This window comes from Gymnoscopelus braueri (genome assembly GCF_963280865.1).
Source record: "Gymnoscopelus braueri genome assembly, chromosome: 14".
Lineage (NCBI taxonomy): Eukaryota > Metazoa > Chordata > Actinopteri > Myctophiformes > Myctophidae > Gymnoscopelus > Gymnoscopelus braueri.
The window spans coordinates 11,895,071-11,912,133 of NC_137619.1; the positions used below are offsets into that span (position 1 = coordinate 11,895,071).

A 17,063-nucleotide genomic window follows, 5' to 3' on the forward strand; every position below is an offset into this window, starting at 1 on the left:
AGTGAAGTAAGTGAATGTCACGTATACTTGGACACTACAGTGAAGTAAGTGAATGTCACGTAGGTACTTGGACACTACAGTGAAGTAAGTAAATGACAGGTAGGTATTTGGACACTACAGTGAAGTAAGTAAATGACAGGTAGGTATTTGGACATGGCAGTGAAGGGCAGAATGATGACAGGAAGTGGGACAGAGAAAGGAAGCGTCAACACACAACCCTGCAAGTCACTGGAGGAAGGGAGCAGGTGGCTCCGCCATCTCAACACCTGCTTTGAAACGTGGACAGAATCACCGGGGGACACAATGTGAACCCACTCACACTGCTTTAGAATACTGATTCTCTGCTGATTTATGCAAAGCCCATACTTCGTCCTGTCATCTATGACAGTACTTCTCAAACTTTTTCGTGTCAAGGACCCCAGCAAAATGATATGTATTTGGCCGCGGACCCCCATCTGAAAATGATTTGTGCCAGGGACCATCCAGAAGAGAAAAAAATACAAATAAAATAATAATAATTCAAAATCTGCCAAACATTTTCAAGATTTTTCAAATAATTTCAAAAGTAGCAGATGCACAAGCTCGCTGTGAGCTTGTACATCTGCTATATTTGAAAAGCCAAAGTGTAACACATTTTGCAGGGGACCCCCTGTGACCCAAACCAAGGACCCCTGGGGGTCCCCGGACCCCACTTTGAGAACCACTGATCTACAGTATGACGCTGTCGCTCGCCGAAAAAGACCCTGATCTACAAGCTCACAGCGTAAATAAAATAAATATACGTCAATACAGCTATAACTGCTATATTCCCATATCGTCCCATATCGTATAATATCGTCCCTCTAATAAATCTGGTGGGCTCTGTTCAGGACTCTGTATTCTATCAACAGGTGAGCTTGTTAAAACACAAGGCACTGGTATCAACACAAAGTAAAGCAAAGGAAAACTACAGCTTCACTCACTGTCCCTTTACAATAATATATCAGTAATCAACTTGTTCCATTGTTTAGAAATGTAAGTATGTAAGTAAGTCATTTTATTTATAAAGCACCTTCAAAAACAATGTTGTACAATGAACCACAATATAAACAATCAAGTTAAAACAAGTCAAAACAAGGCACATACAGTAGGAGCAATAAAACACAAGTGAGTCACGTAAAAACTACATAAGACAAAATGCTTACTGAACAAATGATTTCACACAACATGCTCTTGTATAAAACCGTCAACTGAAGGTAAATGATTGATAGTTTGGAACCAGGGCTAGTGTAGATTAGAGTCCCAGAGATTAAAATAATTCTCATCAAATGGGGGTCCATGGCCTAAAGTCTGTGGCCTAAAGCCTCGTCTTCTGGTACAGAGCAGTTTTGCCAGATTATGCGAGAGAAATAAGCAACTGGGTCTATGAAAACAAACAAGTAGGCCACATGAGCATCGGACATTTGAAAATAGCAGATCTACAAGCTCAAATCGCGTCGATCTGCTATTTTCAAAACAATCTTGAAAAAAAGTTAAACATTTTGAATATGTTTTTGAAACATTTTAACAACACAAATCTGGTACAGGGGTCACAAAATACTTTTAGATGGGGGCGGGTGGGGGGGGGGGGGGGGTCAAATACATATTCATTTCCCGTCCTTGACATGAAAATGGTTTGAGAACCACTGATTTAAACAACATTAGGAAGCAAGCCTAAAAAAACGCAACCACCAAAATTTACAAAAGACAGAAAAGCTACAGAAAAACAAGCCCAAAATCGCTTATAATTAGCAGACCTGGCAACGCTGGTACAGAGATGTAAATCCAACTGGTCTATCTCCTGCCTGACAGGAGGCCACTCCGCTGTCTCTATCCAGAAGATTAAATACTCTGGATTTTAACTTCCTCTTGTACTGCTCATTGGCCCACTAACAAGTCCACATAATATGAATTATTGATTTCTCTTCAGATGTATTGCCATTGCCTGTGGCTACGGGGAATATGTGCGCTATTCATCTATTGTCACAGACATGGTGTAAGGAGTCCATTAAAGTCACTTTAATCTCGTTTACAGGCTTTGGAAAAAAAGATTGCCTTTGAAAGATCATGTTTTTGTTTTGTTCCTCCTATAAGCTGATCATATTTGCCTGGCTTACACTAGTAGACTGATAACTGTGCCTGTCCCCAGTTCATAATTTAACATCACCATAGATTATATCCATTCCCAGTAAAAAGTTGCTTAGACTTGAGGGTCTTTTTACAGGTTTGGTTAATGAGTGATTAATGGCTGAGCGATGTTAAGGGACTGTCTACCCTTCACTTGATGCATCCGTGTGATATTCTTTCATAATATAACATGGACATTGAATGTGTTAAAACGATATCAAAAAGCTAGCAAAGCTCAGAAAAATTAAAACATTTAAGAACACTTATTATTAACCACATGAACTCTAGGGGCCCTACCTCACATGTAATCATTATTACATGTGAAGGCCAACATTCAATAAAAACAGCAGATCTACAAGTTCACAACGCATTGCGATGCATCGCATTGAGATGCAGTGTTCTGAGCTTGTATATTGGCTATTGTCAAGCAAACTAATCTGCCAATTATTCATGGCATATTGTCACAAGGTTGTTATTTATTTTTAGATTGGGTGTGCGTGCTCTCTTTTGAATACTTGATACATTGTCATAACAGACTTGGTAGCACATTTGCATGTTGTGCTGCATGCGAACTCTCGTCTCTTGTGGTTATTATGTCTGTCCTGTTTGACCTTGGTCTGTGATGTGAGTCAGACTACTGGATAAAAGGATGGTTTTCAGCCATATACTGTTAAAGGAGAATCCGCCACAGCTTAAAACGTGCGCGGATAGGCCTTGAGTTAGATCGCATATTTTAATTGCCTTTTTTTAGCTTTTTTTTTTTAGATCTTACGTTCATAGTGACAGAACACTATGCAACCAAAACATAAATAAAATAAAAACCTAAGTCTCGCTAGACGAGATTGAAATCTCGAGATTGAAATCTCGTCTAGCGAGACTTAGGTTTTTTTTTTTTTTTGACAGTGTTTTGTCACTATGAACGTCAGATCAAAAAAAAAAAAGAAAAAAAAAAGCTATTAAAATATGTGATCTAACGCAAGGCCTATCCGCGCACGTTTTAAGCTGTGGCGGACCCGGGATGGAGTTATGAAATGTTTCTACTGTACCATTCATCCTAAGATATCATAACGTCATAGAAAAGGTAAGAAAAACTTAGTCCAAAATTCTCCTTTAAGTATATATAAGCTGGTCTCTTACGAAGTATTTTAAAGTGTAAGCGTCCAACATTGCCCGTGTCATCGTACTATAGGTTGACTTTGCAGTGGTGGAAAAAGTACTCAAATTCTTTACTTAAGTAAGAGTATCAGTACTGCAATCAAGCAATATAGAAGTACTCCGTTACAAGTAAAAGTACGTAATTCAAAATGTTACTTCAGTAAAAGTACAAAAGTATTGGTATCAAAATGTACTTAAAGTACCAAAAGTAAAAGTACTAAAATGTTTGAAATTAGCAGATCTAAAAGCTCACAACGCGTCGCTTTGTGAGCGTTGTGAGCTTGTAGATCGGCTATTTTCAAATAGCCTATGTATAAAATAGGGCTAAAGTGGTTAATGTATGTTTTATAATATAATAATTGATAATTGCAAAGTAACTAGTAACTAACGTTTTCAATTAATTGTAGTGGAGTAAAAGTACAATATTTGCCTCCGAGATGTAGTGGAGTAGAAGTAAAAGTATAGACAATTGTAAATACTCCAGTAAAGTAAAAGTACCTAAAAATTGTACTTAAGTACAGTACTTCAGTAAATGTACATAGTTACTTTACACCACTGTGACTTTGAGGGCTGTCACTCTGAAGTCCAAAACTTCTCCCTCAAATTAGTTCATTTAAAATGCAATGTGTAAACAGCAGGCGTCTCTCTGCACTACGACATATAATGAGAGAAGAGTGGATTTGGTGCCAGTGATGTAAATCCCCCCCAAAAACAACATCCAGCAGAGGTTAGTTACCAGTTTACTGCTTATCTAATTTTTGTCTTTCATTTCAAAAACACTCAACATGTTACAGGAGCCTTTTAATCTTAAATGTGTTAAGTCAACGCTCTAGGCTAATCATAACTTGGGAGAGTTGATCCGCCACAGGCAATGAGTCTGGCATAATGTCCTCTCAAAATGTCTGTTCCATCCAGAGGACTAGATGGAGCCGCTATTGGCTATCTGGGCGACTGTTAGCTTGGCGATAAATGAAAATAATGTTTACTAAGCCTAGCAGTCATTGGGACAATGCGGTATCAATGGGCTCAAGCAAAAGGTGTAGTTCTGTACAGTATGTGCCTAAATCAGCGGTTCTCAAAGTGGAGTCCGGGGACCCCCAGGGGTCCTTGGAGTCTTTCAGGAGGTCCACAGCAAAAGTAGTTAATATAGCATCAGAATCCATTTATCCATTTATGTTGGCTATTCAGAACATTTAGGGTTCCTGCCTGGCACAGATGTACAAGCTGGGAACTTGTAGATCCGCTATTTATTTATTTATTAATAGAAAAATCTTGAAAGTGTTTGGAAAATGTTGACATTTTTAAACACAAATCTTCTCTTCTGGGGGGTCCCTGGCATAAAATATATTTCCAGATGGGGGACGCGGCCAAATACATATCAATTTGGGGGTCCTTGACACAAAAAGGTTTGAGAACCACTGGCCTAAATGCATTTCATTTATGAAATGACTACACTGGCAGCTTCATGCGTTTGCATTTTATTTTGACTGTAAGAAACCAGTAACCACATTACAGCCTGATTCGTACTTCTCTGCACGACGTCTTCGTAGCGCCAAGAATAGCCGACCTACAAGCTCACAACACGTCGCATCCGTGACGTGTTCTGAGCAGGTCTGCTATTTTTGGCACGTGACACCGTCGTGTGATGGAGAATAGATTTGGCTTAAGCCTGGCATCCATATTTTACACTGTCACTAATTATATAAAAAAAACATAAAACATTCAAAAATCTAAAAGAAAAATAGCAGATCTTCAAGATTGACGCCTTGTGAGCTTGGACATAGATCGTCTATTTTTGAAAGTTTTGGAATAGGGCTTGTGTGGTTAAAAAAGTCCTCCACCACCAATTCTGTCTCCTATAAGTAGCCATTTGTGCTGCTCAGACGCCGGTCCATTAATTCAACAGGGGTATTGTAATTTGTGGCCAAGCTCTTCCATATTGATTTGTAGGGGGGAATGTGTTGGGCGTCCCGCCAGGAGGTTAAGCTGCTGGCCCATCGTGATTCTACCCTCGCTCGCTGCTAAAGGCAGAGGGCTGAGCCCTGAGAGGAACGTCACGCCATCTGGGGACAAGGGTATGGGTATGCCCACTGCCAAATGCTGAGTAGCTGCTACAGGATCACTTAGTAATAGTAATATAGTAATGCACAAATGAATGCACAAAACACGCACGCACACACGCACACACACATATATATATATCTACTCTTATAAAGGGGAGATTGCTACTTCCGCGGCTGACGCCCACAGCAATTCCATAGCAATTGCACCTCTCGCCTGCTGACGCCATACCCACAGCATTGATTTCGACTAAACACAACAACTACATCGGACCTCTCAACACAAAACCAGCCACAACGTGCACGCTGAATTTACGGGTGGCGTAGGGCACCTCTCATTGCTCACTACATATTTTCCACCTCGCAACATAATTAATTCCACTCACCATATTACGACCACAACGGAAGGGGAAACAGTTTCGCACCGTTTACCGTGCGCACCACCGAACGCCAACGGCCACAGCCGAAACAACACGAAGCAGCGGCCATTGAAATCAGCCGTCTTCGCTCGCAAAAGTATGTAAGGGATAATGCATGGGGACATAGTCATTATTCACATTTAAAGCCGTTCAGGGCGATTAACCACCATTATCCCGCTTATTACACGGCTACTTAATAAATACAATGAAAGTATTCCATAACTATTGGGCTGGGCGGACACGTTTGCCTCGGAAAACAAATGACACAATGAAAAAAAAATCGCCCCAAAACACAGTCGCCCCGGGCCAAATCTGGCGGTATTACAGGCAAATCGCCAGTATATACACTGGGGGGCGACTGTGTTTTGGGGCGACTTTTTTTTTCATTTCCTCATTTGTTTTCCGAGGTGATTGCATCGTCTATTTCTCACTTCAAATGTTTTCCAAAACATTCTTGAGAGCAACGTTTAGTTGTAAATGACATTGGTTGTTTGTTTACATGCCTGTCATGTTGGATAAAGCATAAAACCAAAAGGTTCAATCTCTCTGCATCGCCACAACAACAACAACAGAAGCACGTCCTTCGCTTCACCCCCCCCCCCCTCCTACAGGCTTTGTCCAAAACTCACACAAATCAGTACACGATATCTCTGGAGTTTTCATATTCCATTCCGGTTGGCTATGATGACTGACTCCCAAACTTTGCGATTCCTGGGGAGGCAACCCGGCATGGTGGAGACCTGGGCTCACACTTTTTTAGTTGTATATGGATTTATCTTTATTCTTATTTATCTTGGTTTGTTTCTTGACTCGTACTCTTACCGGTACTTCTCTTGTATTTCACTCTTACTGCTGTCACTGCTATGACATCTGAATTACCACCCCCCCCCCCCCCGCCCCCGGAGATCAATAAAGGTTTATCTAATCTGATTTTATCTTACGATAAGCTTCTGAAAGAGGTGGATGATCTTGGGTTTACAGTATTTGATTGTTTCCCGGGATGGCCGGTAACTGTGCTTGTCATTCACTCAGTGTTTCAGTTAGAATGCTGTGACATCAATGACAAATTCCAGAGCAGCTCAATATTTACTTGGCGGTTTCACAAAACAAATGATCATCCACCGGGGCATACGATAATCCTCTGCGCTATAAGATTTAAATATGCAAATCAGTTCCCCCGACAGCATATCACCGCCTCCGCTGCATGAAAGCATCAGCCAAACAGAATGGCATGCGGCGAGGCGGAGTCTTCTCTACAGCAATGACACAATTCTTCAGAGGCAAGCGTTTGATCACATCAAAGCCAATTGTGTTGAGAGTGATTCAGCAATATAAATAGAGCTTTGAGAAACATAAATAATATCCACCCACACGGACACTCTCTCTCCCGAGTCATACAAACACATACATGTGTTGCCCCTTAACTAACAATCCCAAAAGATAATGACACATTTGATCTATGTCCCACTTTAGAACTTTGGATCTGTTTTAAAAAAAAAATGTGGTTCTCAAACATTTTCAACATTTTTAAAGGAGAACAAAATTGATATGTATTTGGCCGCAAACCCCCATCTGAAAGTATGTTGTAGGTGTAACAACATACAACGTAAGTTGTGCAATAACCTAATGCTTTTGTTAATTGAAAATAAGGAAAATATGTTATATTATTTTATGTGAACATATTTCTGTTTGTGCTTAGATTTTCAAAGATTTTCAGTAAGTGATGCTATTTCATGTTGTGTTTAATTGAATGAGTAATATATGACTCCTCTCTTTTTAGATATGTTTTACGACATTGCTGGGAACAACCGCCGGCTTAGCTTGTACAGCTTGGAGTGCAGTATTGACCAAATGGACCCATGGGACACGAGAAAGTGGAAGACTGGACAATTCTGAATGAAGACTTTCTGACCCTCATGTCTTCTTTTTGAGCCTGTGAACCGTGTTTTGCTTAATTTAGTTGAGTCAGGTTTGTGTTGTCCCATTGAGACACGTTTTGGCTCCACTGTAATTGAATACTTTGAAATCTCTCGTACTTTGAAATCTGAGTTGTTGTCTGTCTCATTCTGTCAACGTCTGGGGCCATTGTACATGAACGAGCGAAAACGGTTTCGATCTTGCGCACGGGGCTGTGCACCGAGGTGACGCAAAACGTGTCACAGAGGTGACGCAAAACGCGTCACAGAAGCCCCAAATAAGGCCCGCCCATCACATTTCCCAACCCGGAAGAAGGGGTGATTTCGGCCCATGCGCTGGGTGAGCAACTCAATGCAAGTGGATGGGAGGGGATATCCGGTGCCCTCTCTATTATTTTTGCCAGACCCAAGGGGTCGGGCTTACATGAGGCTTTGTACCTGTTTCGTCCATACATGGGCATGGTCACTTTGTCCTCCGGCCCCAGCCAAAAAAAAGTCTGTCACTTTGTCCTCCGGCCCCAGCCAAAAAAAAGTCTTTCCCCCTTTCGTCCCCTTTCGTCACGAACTATTCATGACATCATTATTATGTCACAAGTATGTAATTAAGTAAAGCTCATCAGCTCATTCTGGGTCTGGCAGAACCAGGTCTCCTGGTCTTGTTTAACTCTATGGTTGTACCAGTCTGTCTGACTCTGTGTCCCTTTTGTGCCCATATATGGAGATATGTGTTTCTGTCTGTCTACCTGTGTCACTTTTATGCCCATATAAGGAGATGTGTGTTTCTGTCTGTCTACCTGCTGTGTCCCTTGTATGTCCATATATGGAGATGTGTGTTTCTGTCTGTCTACCTGTGTCCCTTTCATGCCCATATATGGAGATATCTGTATCTGTCAGTCCATGTCCGTTTTATGCCCATATATGGAGATCCCTGATGTCATCAGTATATGGCCAAAAATTGGGTGCCCATATGGGCATATGCCCCCCCCCCCCGCAAAACTAGACCAGGAGACCTGGTTCTGCCAGACCCCTAGTGGTTGAAATCTGAATGGCTGGGTAGGAAAAGAGGGACAGACCGACCGACCGACAAAGCCTCCTGTAGGCCGACCCCCTGGGTCTGGCAAAAATATGTTTTACATAAGTCGGCCTCCTGGTGGTGCTATAAAAGGCAGATGTGAAAAATGCAGGGCAAAGGTTTTTCCTTGGCCTCTAGGGAGTGTGCATACAAAGTTTTACACAGTTATATCAGTTATAGGTAAAAAGACAAATCGGGCTGTTATAGCGCCACCATGAGGCTGATTTGAACATTTTCAAGTGGCATTTCTTCCTCATGCCTGGTGGGAATGTGCGTGCAACATTTCACGGAAATTGCACGCTGTGTCCATGATTTGAGGCATTTTGTTCAAAACGGGGCACTCCTGCAAACTTTGAAAGCCAATCTTAGCCAATCAGGATGGAATATGAAAAATCGGAAAGAGGCTTTTCGTTTAATGACTATATAGATATACTGTGTTCCGATTTGCGTGATGTTTGGACACAATCTGTAGGAGCACTGTCAAAAAATGTGTTCTCCTGGTGGCGCTATAACAGGCCATGTGAAAATGTTGGGCCAGAAGTCCTGCTCTGGCATCCAGGGAGTGTGTGTGCACATTTTTGCTGCGATGGGGCCTATGCAGGAGATTAGCTGTTCACAGATGGAAGGACGGACGGACGGACGGACAGGGTGCAAAACATAGTCTTGGCCATGCCTTTCGGCCTGGCAGAGACAATAATAAGTATTAGCCTATTATTAATGGTTCCACTGCAAGATACAGAAGAACATTATGGACTGTACTCAAGTCATCTGTGGCTTATGAATCTGTGCCAGTGAAAGACAATATTTTATATATTTTTTCCTGGACACATTTCTTTCAGTTGCTGTTGGTAGCCATGGAGCCATGGAGTCATGGCTGCCAGTTCCCACCTGATGTTGTGTGGGAGTTCTGACTGCTCCAGATCAGCCTGAATAACGGCCAGCTTGCATAACGTCTTAAGACTAGGACGTAAGTCTAAGATGTGCAGGCCATCACCAAAGAGAATGATAAGATCTCCCACCATGCAACAGCACACAGACGCTGGGTCGATACGTCCTTGGTTGCACAGTCTACTTAACGTTGGACCCGGTCTGACTCCCTTGGGCTCAACCTTCCTCCGGGAGAAGGTCTCTGGGTTGAATTGCGTCAGATCACTGAAAGTCTCCTGGTTGTTACCACCCAATATGTACAGATCTCCATTGTAGGTAAAGGCTGAATGATGCCGGCGCCTTTCATGCCGGCGCCTTTCTGGGAGAAGCTGTGCAGAAACTGTGTACAGCCAGCAGTCGGTCTCTGTGTCAAACACTCTCATTTTGTTGCAGTAGGGGTCCCACCCCTTCCCTACACCCCAAAAAACAAACATCTTCGTCCCAATGATGGTGGCAGAGTGACATTCTGTTGTTAGGTTGAAGACATTAGGTTGTGGAGCGCCTCCAGTGTTAATTAAAGACCAGACCATTGTGGTGGTGTCCAACTTGTGCATATCATTGGTGCACAAATAATGATTGGTCCATCCTTCATGTATATACATGACCTTCCTCAAGACACAGGCTGAGTGGTTGTACCTCCCCTCTGGAACACTCCCTGAAACCCTGGGTTTGAACCATCTGTGGGTGTTGACATCAAAAGCATACAGCACGTTGGAGAAAAGAAGCCCTCCCCAGATGTAGATTATATAATCTATCAGCACAGCTGTGTGGTTGCGGCACAAGGAGGGAACCTCAAGGAGACGTTCTCCTCTTTCAGTTGTCACTGGAGGTAACGTCCTCCAGCGCAAAGACACTGTGTTGAAAACACGCGCGTCAATCGACAACCGAGTGTTGTAGTCAAAGAGCCCTCCGAAGCAGTACACCTTGTGCTCCACTGCAACAGCGGCATAGGATCCTTCAGGTCCTCCATACAGATGTACCGTCCAGCAGAACATAATCTCACACCGTAGATCGGGTTGGATCTTTAAAGTCTCGTCTGAACAACACTGGAGTCCTAATGTGCGAGTTATCGCTTCTCTTCGTTCAGTAGCCAATCCACAAAAGCTGATCAGTTGGGTTTGTCAATTAAGGGCGACTGTTGATCTCCTAATATGGCAAATTGAATCCCCTGGCCTACCCAGCAGACTCTGTATTCAGCAGTGTTAAATATTAATCTTCAGGTGAACTACTGGCTTCATAAATTCATCTGGATACGTTGGTAAAAGTTGCTGAATGACATGTTCAGTTAACATTTCATTTTAAAGGACATGGTTGTGATGATGACATTGTGATGTCATTGAGCGATGATGTCATTACGTAGAATAGCCACGTTACTCCGACTGACTGTCGCCTGACATAGTTTTGGAAATCATAGGCAGAAAACTTGCGATTTTACATTTTCAATGTTATTTTTGGAAAACATATACAGTACTAGAGAAAGTGCTCCTCGGAGTCTTCATCACTTGACCAGAGATAATGTGTACCGATTTGCATGATGTTTGGACAAAATGTTAGTAATGTTTGCAATAATCGGCCTCCTGGTGGCGGTATTATAGGGCAATGATCTATTTAAAAAAAACACCTGGCAAACATTCACAGAAAAAGAGAAAGTGGCATGTGACAGATTTACATTTAAAAAAAAGACCAGGAGACCTGGTTCTGCCAGACCCAGAATAAATTCCTAGTACTTTATAAGGACTTCGTATGACGGACTTCGTATTACGTGTCAGCCTGTGTCCCTTTTATGCCCATGTATGGAGAAGAAAGGGTCCCTTTTATACAGCCGGTCTTTTTCGCCCATGCATGGACGAAAGGGGGCAGAGCCTCATGTAGGCCGACCCTTGGGTCTGGCAAAAAAAGTCTCATCTTACAGACAGTAGCTTCTCTTAGTAGGTCTTACAGGACAAGAGTGAATGAAAAAGACACAATGGCAGCTTGTGTTTAGAGGGATGATGATCTCATAATTATGATATTACAGACATCATGTCAGGGGTCTATATTTTATAGCTCATTTGTACCAGAAGGATGCACCCTGTTAGATGCAATCATAACTATATAGAATGGATGCCATGCACGTGTCTTTGCGCGATCATGACTGTAGCTTTCAGTGAGGGAATCCCGGGTCCACTGCAATAACAACCACTCTCTCTCTCACACACACACACACGCGCGCACGCCCTCTCTCTCTCTCTCTCTCTCTCTCACACACACACACACACACACACACACACACACACACACACACACACACACACACACGCACACGCACACGCACACACACACACACACACACACACACACACACACACACACACACACACACACATTCCTCCAAGTAAAAGGTGGAGAAGAGGACATTAATCATCATCTACACACACAGCCAGGGCAATGCGCGTCGCGATTAAACTGCGACAATAATGTTCTACTAGCCTACAGGCTGATATGATATATTAGCCTTTATTTATAGGATAGCGCACAGTATTCTACTACACACCATTTCCCAGTTTCGCATGTTTTATGAGCTGTCTTTTATGACTTTTAACAAATTCTGGGAACGAACGGGGTAAATGAATTCATTAAACATTACATTAAATCTGGCATGCCGTTCACAGCGCGCCGCACGGCACGCATCTGATTACGCAGCTGTGGCAGTGGTTCCCAAACAGTGGGTCGGGGACACTTTGTTTTGGGTCGCGAGTAAATATCCCTTTATTTTTCGTTTCCGACATTTTGTTTACTCAACTATTATTTCAAAACATTAAAAAAATAAAATAAAAATAAAATCATAAACGTAGATGTTTTTATGAATAAGAAATGACAAGATTATTATTTTTTTAAAGAAAAAAAGAAGTTTAACAAGTAATGAAAATAGCAGATGTTGTAGGCCTACAAGCTTCTGTAGATCTGCTATTTACACTAGTGCGGGTCCCGGGGAGTCTCGAGCTAAAATGTTTAGGGACCAGCGTCCGATCAAAGGGCTGCATGTGTGTGTGTGTGCGCGTGTGTGCGTGTGTGTGTGTGGTGCGTAATTCCCCCAGTGCGTTCTGGAGGTTCGGATCGATTGATTGGATAACTTGATTCTTCTCACGGTGTCGGATGAAAAACTTGATCCACGTCGGGGGGAGGTGGGGGGAAACGCCGCCAGCCTCATGCACGACACGAGCACCCGCCAATCTATATTCAACTAAGTGTAACTACAGGGCTTTTATACAGATGGGATTTGAATACAAACACATACACAGTCCAAAATGCAGTCATTTGTCAGGACATAAGGGATGAATGAAATTATGTCCTGACAAAATGACTCTATAGTCTCCCCTATATAAATATGACCAGTGATCATCTGTCCCCCTACCTTCTACTATAATATGACCAGTGATCATCTGTCCCCCTACCTTCTACTTTGGTGAGGGTGAGCACCGGACTGTTGCAAGCGGAGAGCGGGGCCACCCTGGCGGAGTGTTTCTTCATATTAGCTGCTGAGCCCCTCGGAAGGTCACAGAGCTCTATCCCCGATGAGGCTACATCCCTGCAGGCTGTTCTGGTGCGATCTCAGCTTCCAGGGACCCCCTCGATGCTTCCAGACCCACCGTCTCTCCTGTTTGCTCTGCTGCCCGCCTCGCGTCCAACAACAACAACTACTCCCTCCCGTGTTGTTTTGTTTTAGAATAATATCCCCTTCTCCTCCTCCTCCTCCTCCTCCTCCTCCTCCCACGTCTAGGCACCACACACACTCCTCCGATTGCTGCAATTTGCCACGTCACTGACAGCTCCATCACCAGTCACCACCCTCCCCTGCACCCTCCTCCTCCTCACGTCCCAAACCGAGCGAGCCCACCACAGTGTGGTATGCCCCCCCCCCTCCCCCTATCATCCCCTCCCTCATCCAGGGAGGGGTGGAAGGGAGCCAGGGAGCTTGGCTCAGGTTTGGAGAGAGAGAGAGAGAGAGAGAGAGAGAGAGAGAGAGAGAGAGAGAGAGAGAGAGAGAGAGAGAGAGATATGTGACAGCTAAATCTAGAAATACTGCTAAATGTTCCAGAAGCTTTATACCAACTTATACCCCCAGCTTATACATATAACTGCTTCTAAGCAAACACACAATTCTTCTGGTTTTGTATGCATTTCTAATGCAATGGTTCTATTGTAGGCTACGTTCCTTTTAGTCTTGATTTGTGTTTGGTTTGTTTCATTTTTGCTTTGATGCCAATAAGGTCCCATTTGAATTGAATTGAATTGAATTGAATTGATTGGTCGGAATGGTGAAGCAAACCCTGTGGTCTGTAAGTGGATTATAGCAGCGGTTCTAAAACTTTTTTCTTTTTTTTTCAGGGACCCCCATATGAATATGCTTTTTATAGGCCATGGACTTCCATTTGGAAGTTTTTGTTCTTTTATTTAATCTCTCTGGGACCTCACACTGTAAAATCCTGTGTTAATTTAACTGTGAGAGTTTACAAAAATGGTCTGTAACTCCGGCTGGTAACTCAGACCGGTAAGGGTCCATTTGGACCCCCTGGTGGTCCCCAGACCCGACGTTGAGAAGCACTCGATTATGATATCGTTGTTGTCGGGCAGAATACCTCTTACGTATTCTTTTTGTATTTTTTCGTAACGCCCTTGCTCATGCAGTGTCACACAAAAGCATCAAAAGTAGCAGATCTACAAGCTCGAAACAGAGCGAAGCGACCAACTTTCAAAAAGCTGTTAGGGGGTAAAGTGGTTGAACGGATTTTGATGCTATATGTTAACTCATTTCGCTGGGGACCCCCTAGAAGCCCCTCAAGGACTACTGGGGGTCCCCGGATGCCACTTTGAGAACCCCTGTCTTAGATGACAATCAGAATTTCAGGTTTTAGCTAGCCACCAAAATCTTATGTGAAACACTTTTGTTGCTGGTAGCTGTGACTATCAGAAGTAATGTTTGACATCATTATTTTTTAACAATGTGTCAAGCCTCCCACTGTCACCTGTCCTTATGGGTCAATTCTTACACTCTCCAGTTAAACTGACTCTGCATTTTGCAGAACCTGTCACCTTGTACCAATCTAGACACCAATCTTGACACACAGACACAGAAAACAAGAAACAGACAGACAGAGAGACAAATAGCTATAGCGAATCAACAAGCTCACATGCAAGCACACACTATTTTTGCACGACAGCATTGTAAAATAACGCTTATGTGGTTAATCGATTCAGTGATATAGTAAAAATATACATGTTGAAAAACATTTCACAATGAATTGAAAATATAATTGATAGAATAATGGCTAAGAAAATAATCAACAATTGCAGCCCTATAGTCCACAGTACAGTTAGTCTTGCTGCCACTGTGTTTATTGCTAGATCAACGTATGCTAATTGAAATGTTGATCTAGCAACAGAGTGGGAGGCTGGGAGCAAGTCTAACAGTATTGTGTACTCTACTTTTTAATGCTGATCTTGTTTGTCTTGCACCTGATTACCATAACAGGAGTGGATGAGCATGCTCTACTTTCCTAAAATAAGGTGACCGTTTTCCCTACAACCCTACATCTGACGTGTGCGTGTGCGTGTGCGTGTGCGTGCGTGTGCGTGTGCGTGTGCGTGTGCGAGTGCGAGTGTGTGTGTGTGTGTGTGTGTACTTGTATTACTGTTCTTGTTTTTGCCCAAATGTAGTAGAATTCGAGAAATTGTCAGGACATTAAACGAGAAGAGAAATGGTTGTTTTATGCTTAAAAACAAAGATTGGTAGATATATGCTTACAATTAGTAAAAGATTCAGGTTGGGGTTAGGGTTAGATATTTAGAGGTTATGTTTAAGAGTTGGGGTTGGAGTTATAACCGATTTATACTTAGTAGTTGCGCGCCGGTTTCGTGAACCGGATATAGCTGAGCTGAAGGCTATTTTCGGCTTTAGAGTAATGGGTTGCAAAAAAAATAAGGAAAAATGGCATTCATAAAATCACAGTCCTAAAATGTTTATGTCCTCACACAAGTATGGTAATACAAACATGCGTGCGTGCGTGCGTGTGTGCGTGCGTGCATGCGTGTGCATGCAGCCGTGCATGTAAAAGCTGTGGGCGTCCCACTTATGCCCAAAGGGAGCTACTGTGAATAATTCAGATAGATTCAGTTAGATTCTAAAACGCTGAAGGTAGTATCCCCCTGCCTGGCCCATCAAACTAGGGCAGGACACGTAAAAACGCTCACCACTCAGACGTGATGCCCCCCAGTGTTCTAATCCCAATCCGGAGCGGTGGAAGACCTACTCTGATGTTTTACTTCAGTAATACCTCAATTTAGGAATTGCAAGTAAAATCCTGTATTCAAAATTAGACTCCAGTAAAAGTGCAAACATATTGGCACCAGAATATACAGTATCAAAACTTGAAGATATTTTCAAGTAGCTGAAGTATATATATATGTATATAAAAAAGTATAATAAATAACATTTTCGGATTAAGTGGTTGATGCATATTTTGTATTCATAATCCATCCACTGTTCCCCGGTCTGGTGTGTTTGGGTTTGAAAATAGGAGATGTCAGAGCCAGCGGATGGGAGGTAATAGATGAAGTGACTGAACACATAGTGGATGAACTGCAAGCACTGCACAGGATGTTTGATGGATAAACAGTAGAAACTGGTCACCAAAGACGGACGGACGTGTGTGTGTGTGTGTGTGTGTGTGTGTGTGTGTGTGCGTGCGTGCACACGTGTGTGTGTGTGTGTGTCACACACCAGTGATGGAAGAAGTACTAATAATGTATTACTTAAGTAAAAGTATCAATACTGCAATGTAGAAATACTCCAGTAAAAGTCCAGGATTAAAAATGTACTTGAGTAAAAGTACAAAAGTATTGGTATCAAAATGTAATTAAAGTACCAAAAGTAAAAGTACTCATTATGCAGAATGTCCCATTTCACAATTTTTCAAATGTATAAAAATATTTTGAAAATAGCAGATCTACAAGTTCACATTGTAGATCGGCTATTTTCAAATGGCCGAAATGTATATATAGGTTACTGTATGTTTTGTAATAATAATCAAAATCTACAAAGTAACTAGTAACTAAAGTAATGAAATAATTGTAGTGGAGTAAAAGTACAATACTTGCTTCTGAGATGTAATGGAGCAAAAGTAAAAGTATCGAAAATTGGAAATACTCCAGTTAAGTAAAAATACCTCAAAATTGTACTTAAGTACAGTACTTGAGTAAATGTACTTAGTAGTTACTTTACACCACTGTGTGTGTGTTTGTGTGTGTGTGTGTGTGTGTGTTTGTGTGTGTGTGTGACTCACACACACACGCACGCATGCACGTGCTTGTGTCATTATGTATGGCAGAA

The 17,063-nt window shown here is 42.3% G+C and overlaps 1 protein-coding gene across 1 annotated transcript in view; it reads right to left on the bottom strand.

Annotated features, from left to right (window-relative positions):
* Positions 1–13,346, bottom strand: part of slc35f3b (solute carrier family 35 member F3b) — a 66,609-nt gene extending 53,263 nt beyond the window's left edge. Inside the window, exon 1 of the mRNA XM_080449868.1 lies at positions 13,129–13,346. Within this exon, the coding sequence (XP_080305994.1) occupies positions 13,129–13,204 (76 nt within the window). The 5' untranslated portion in view covers positions 13,205–13,346. The remainder of the gene's footprint in view (positions 1–13,128) is intronic.
* Positions 13,347–17,063: the final 3,717 nt, after the last annotated feature.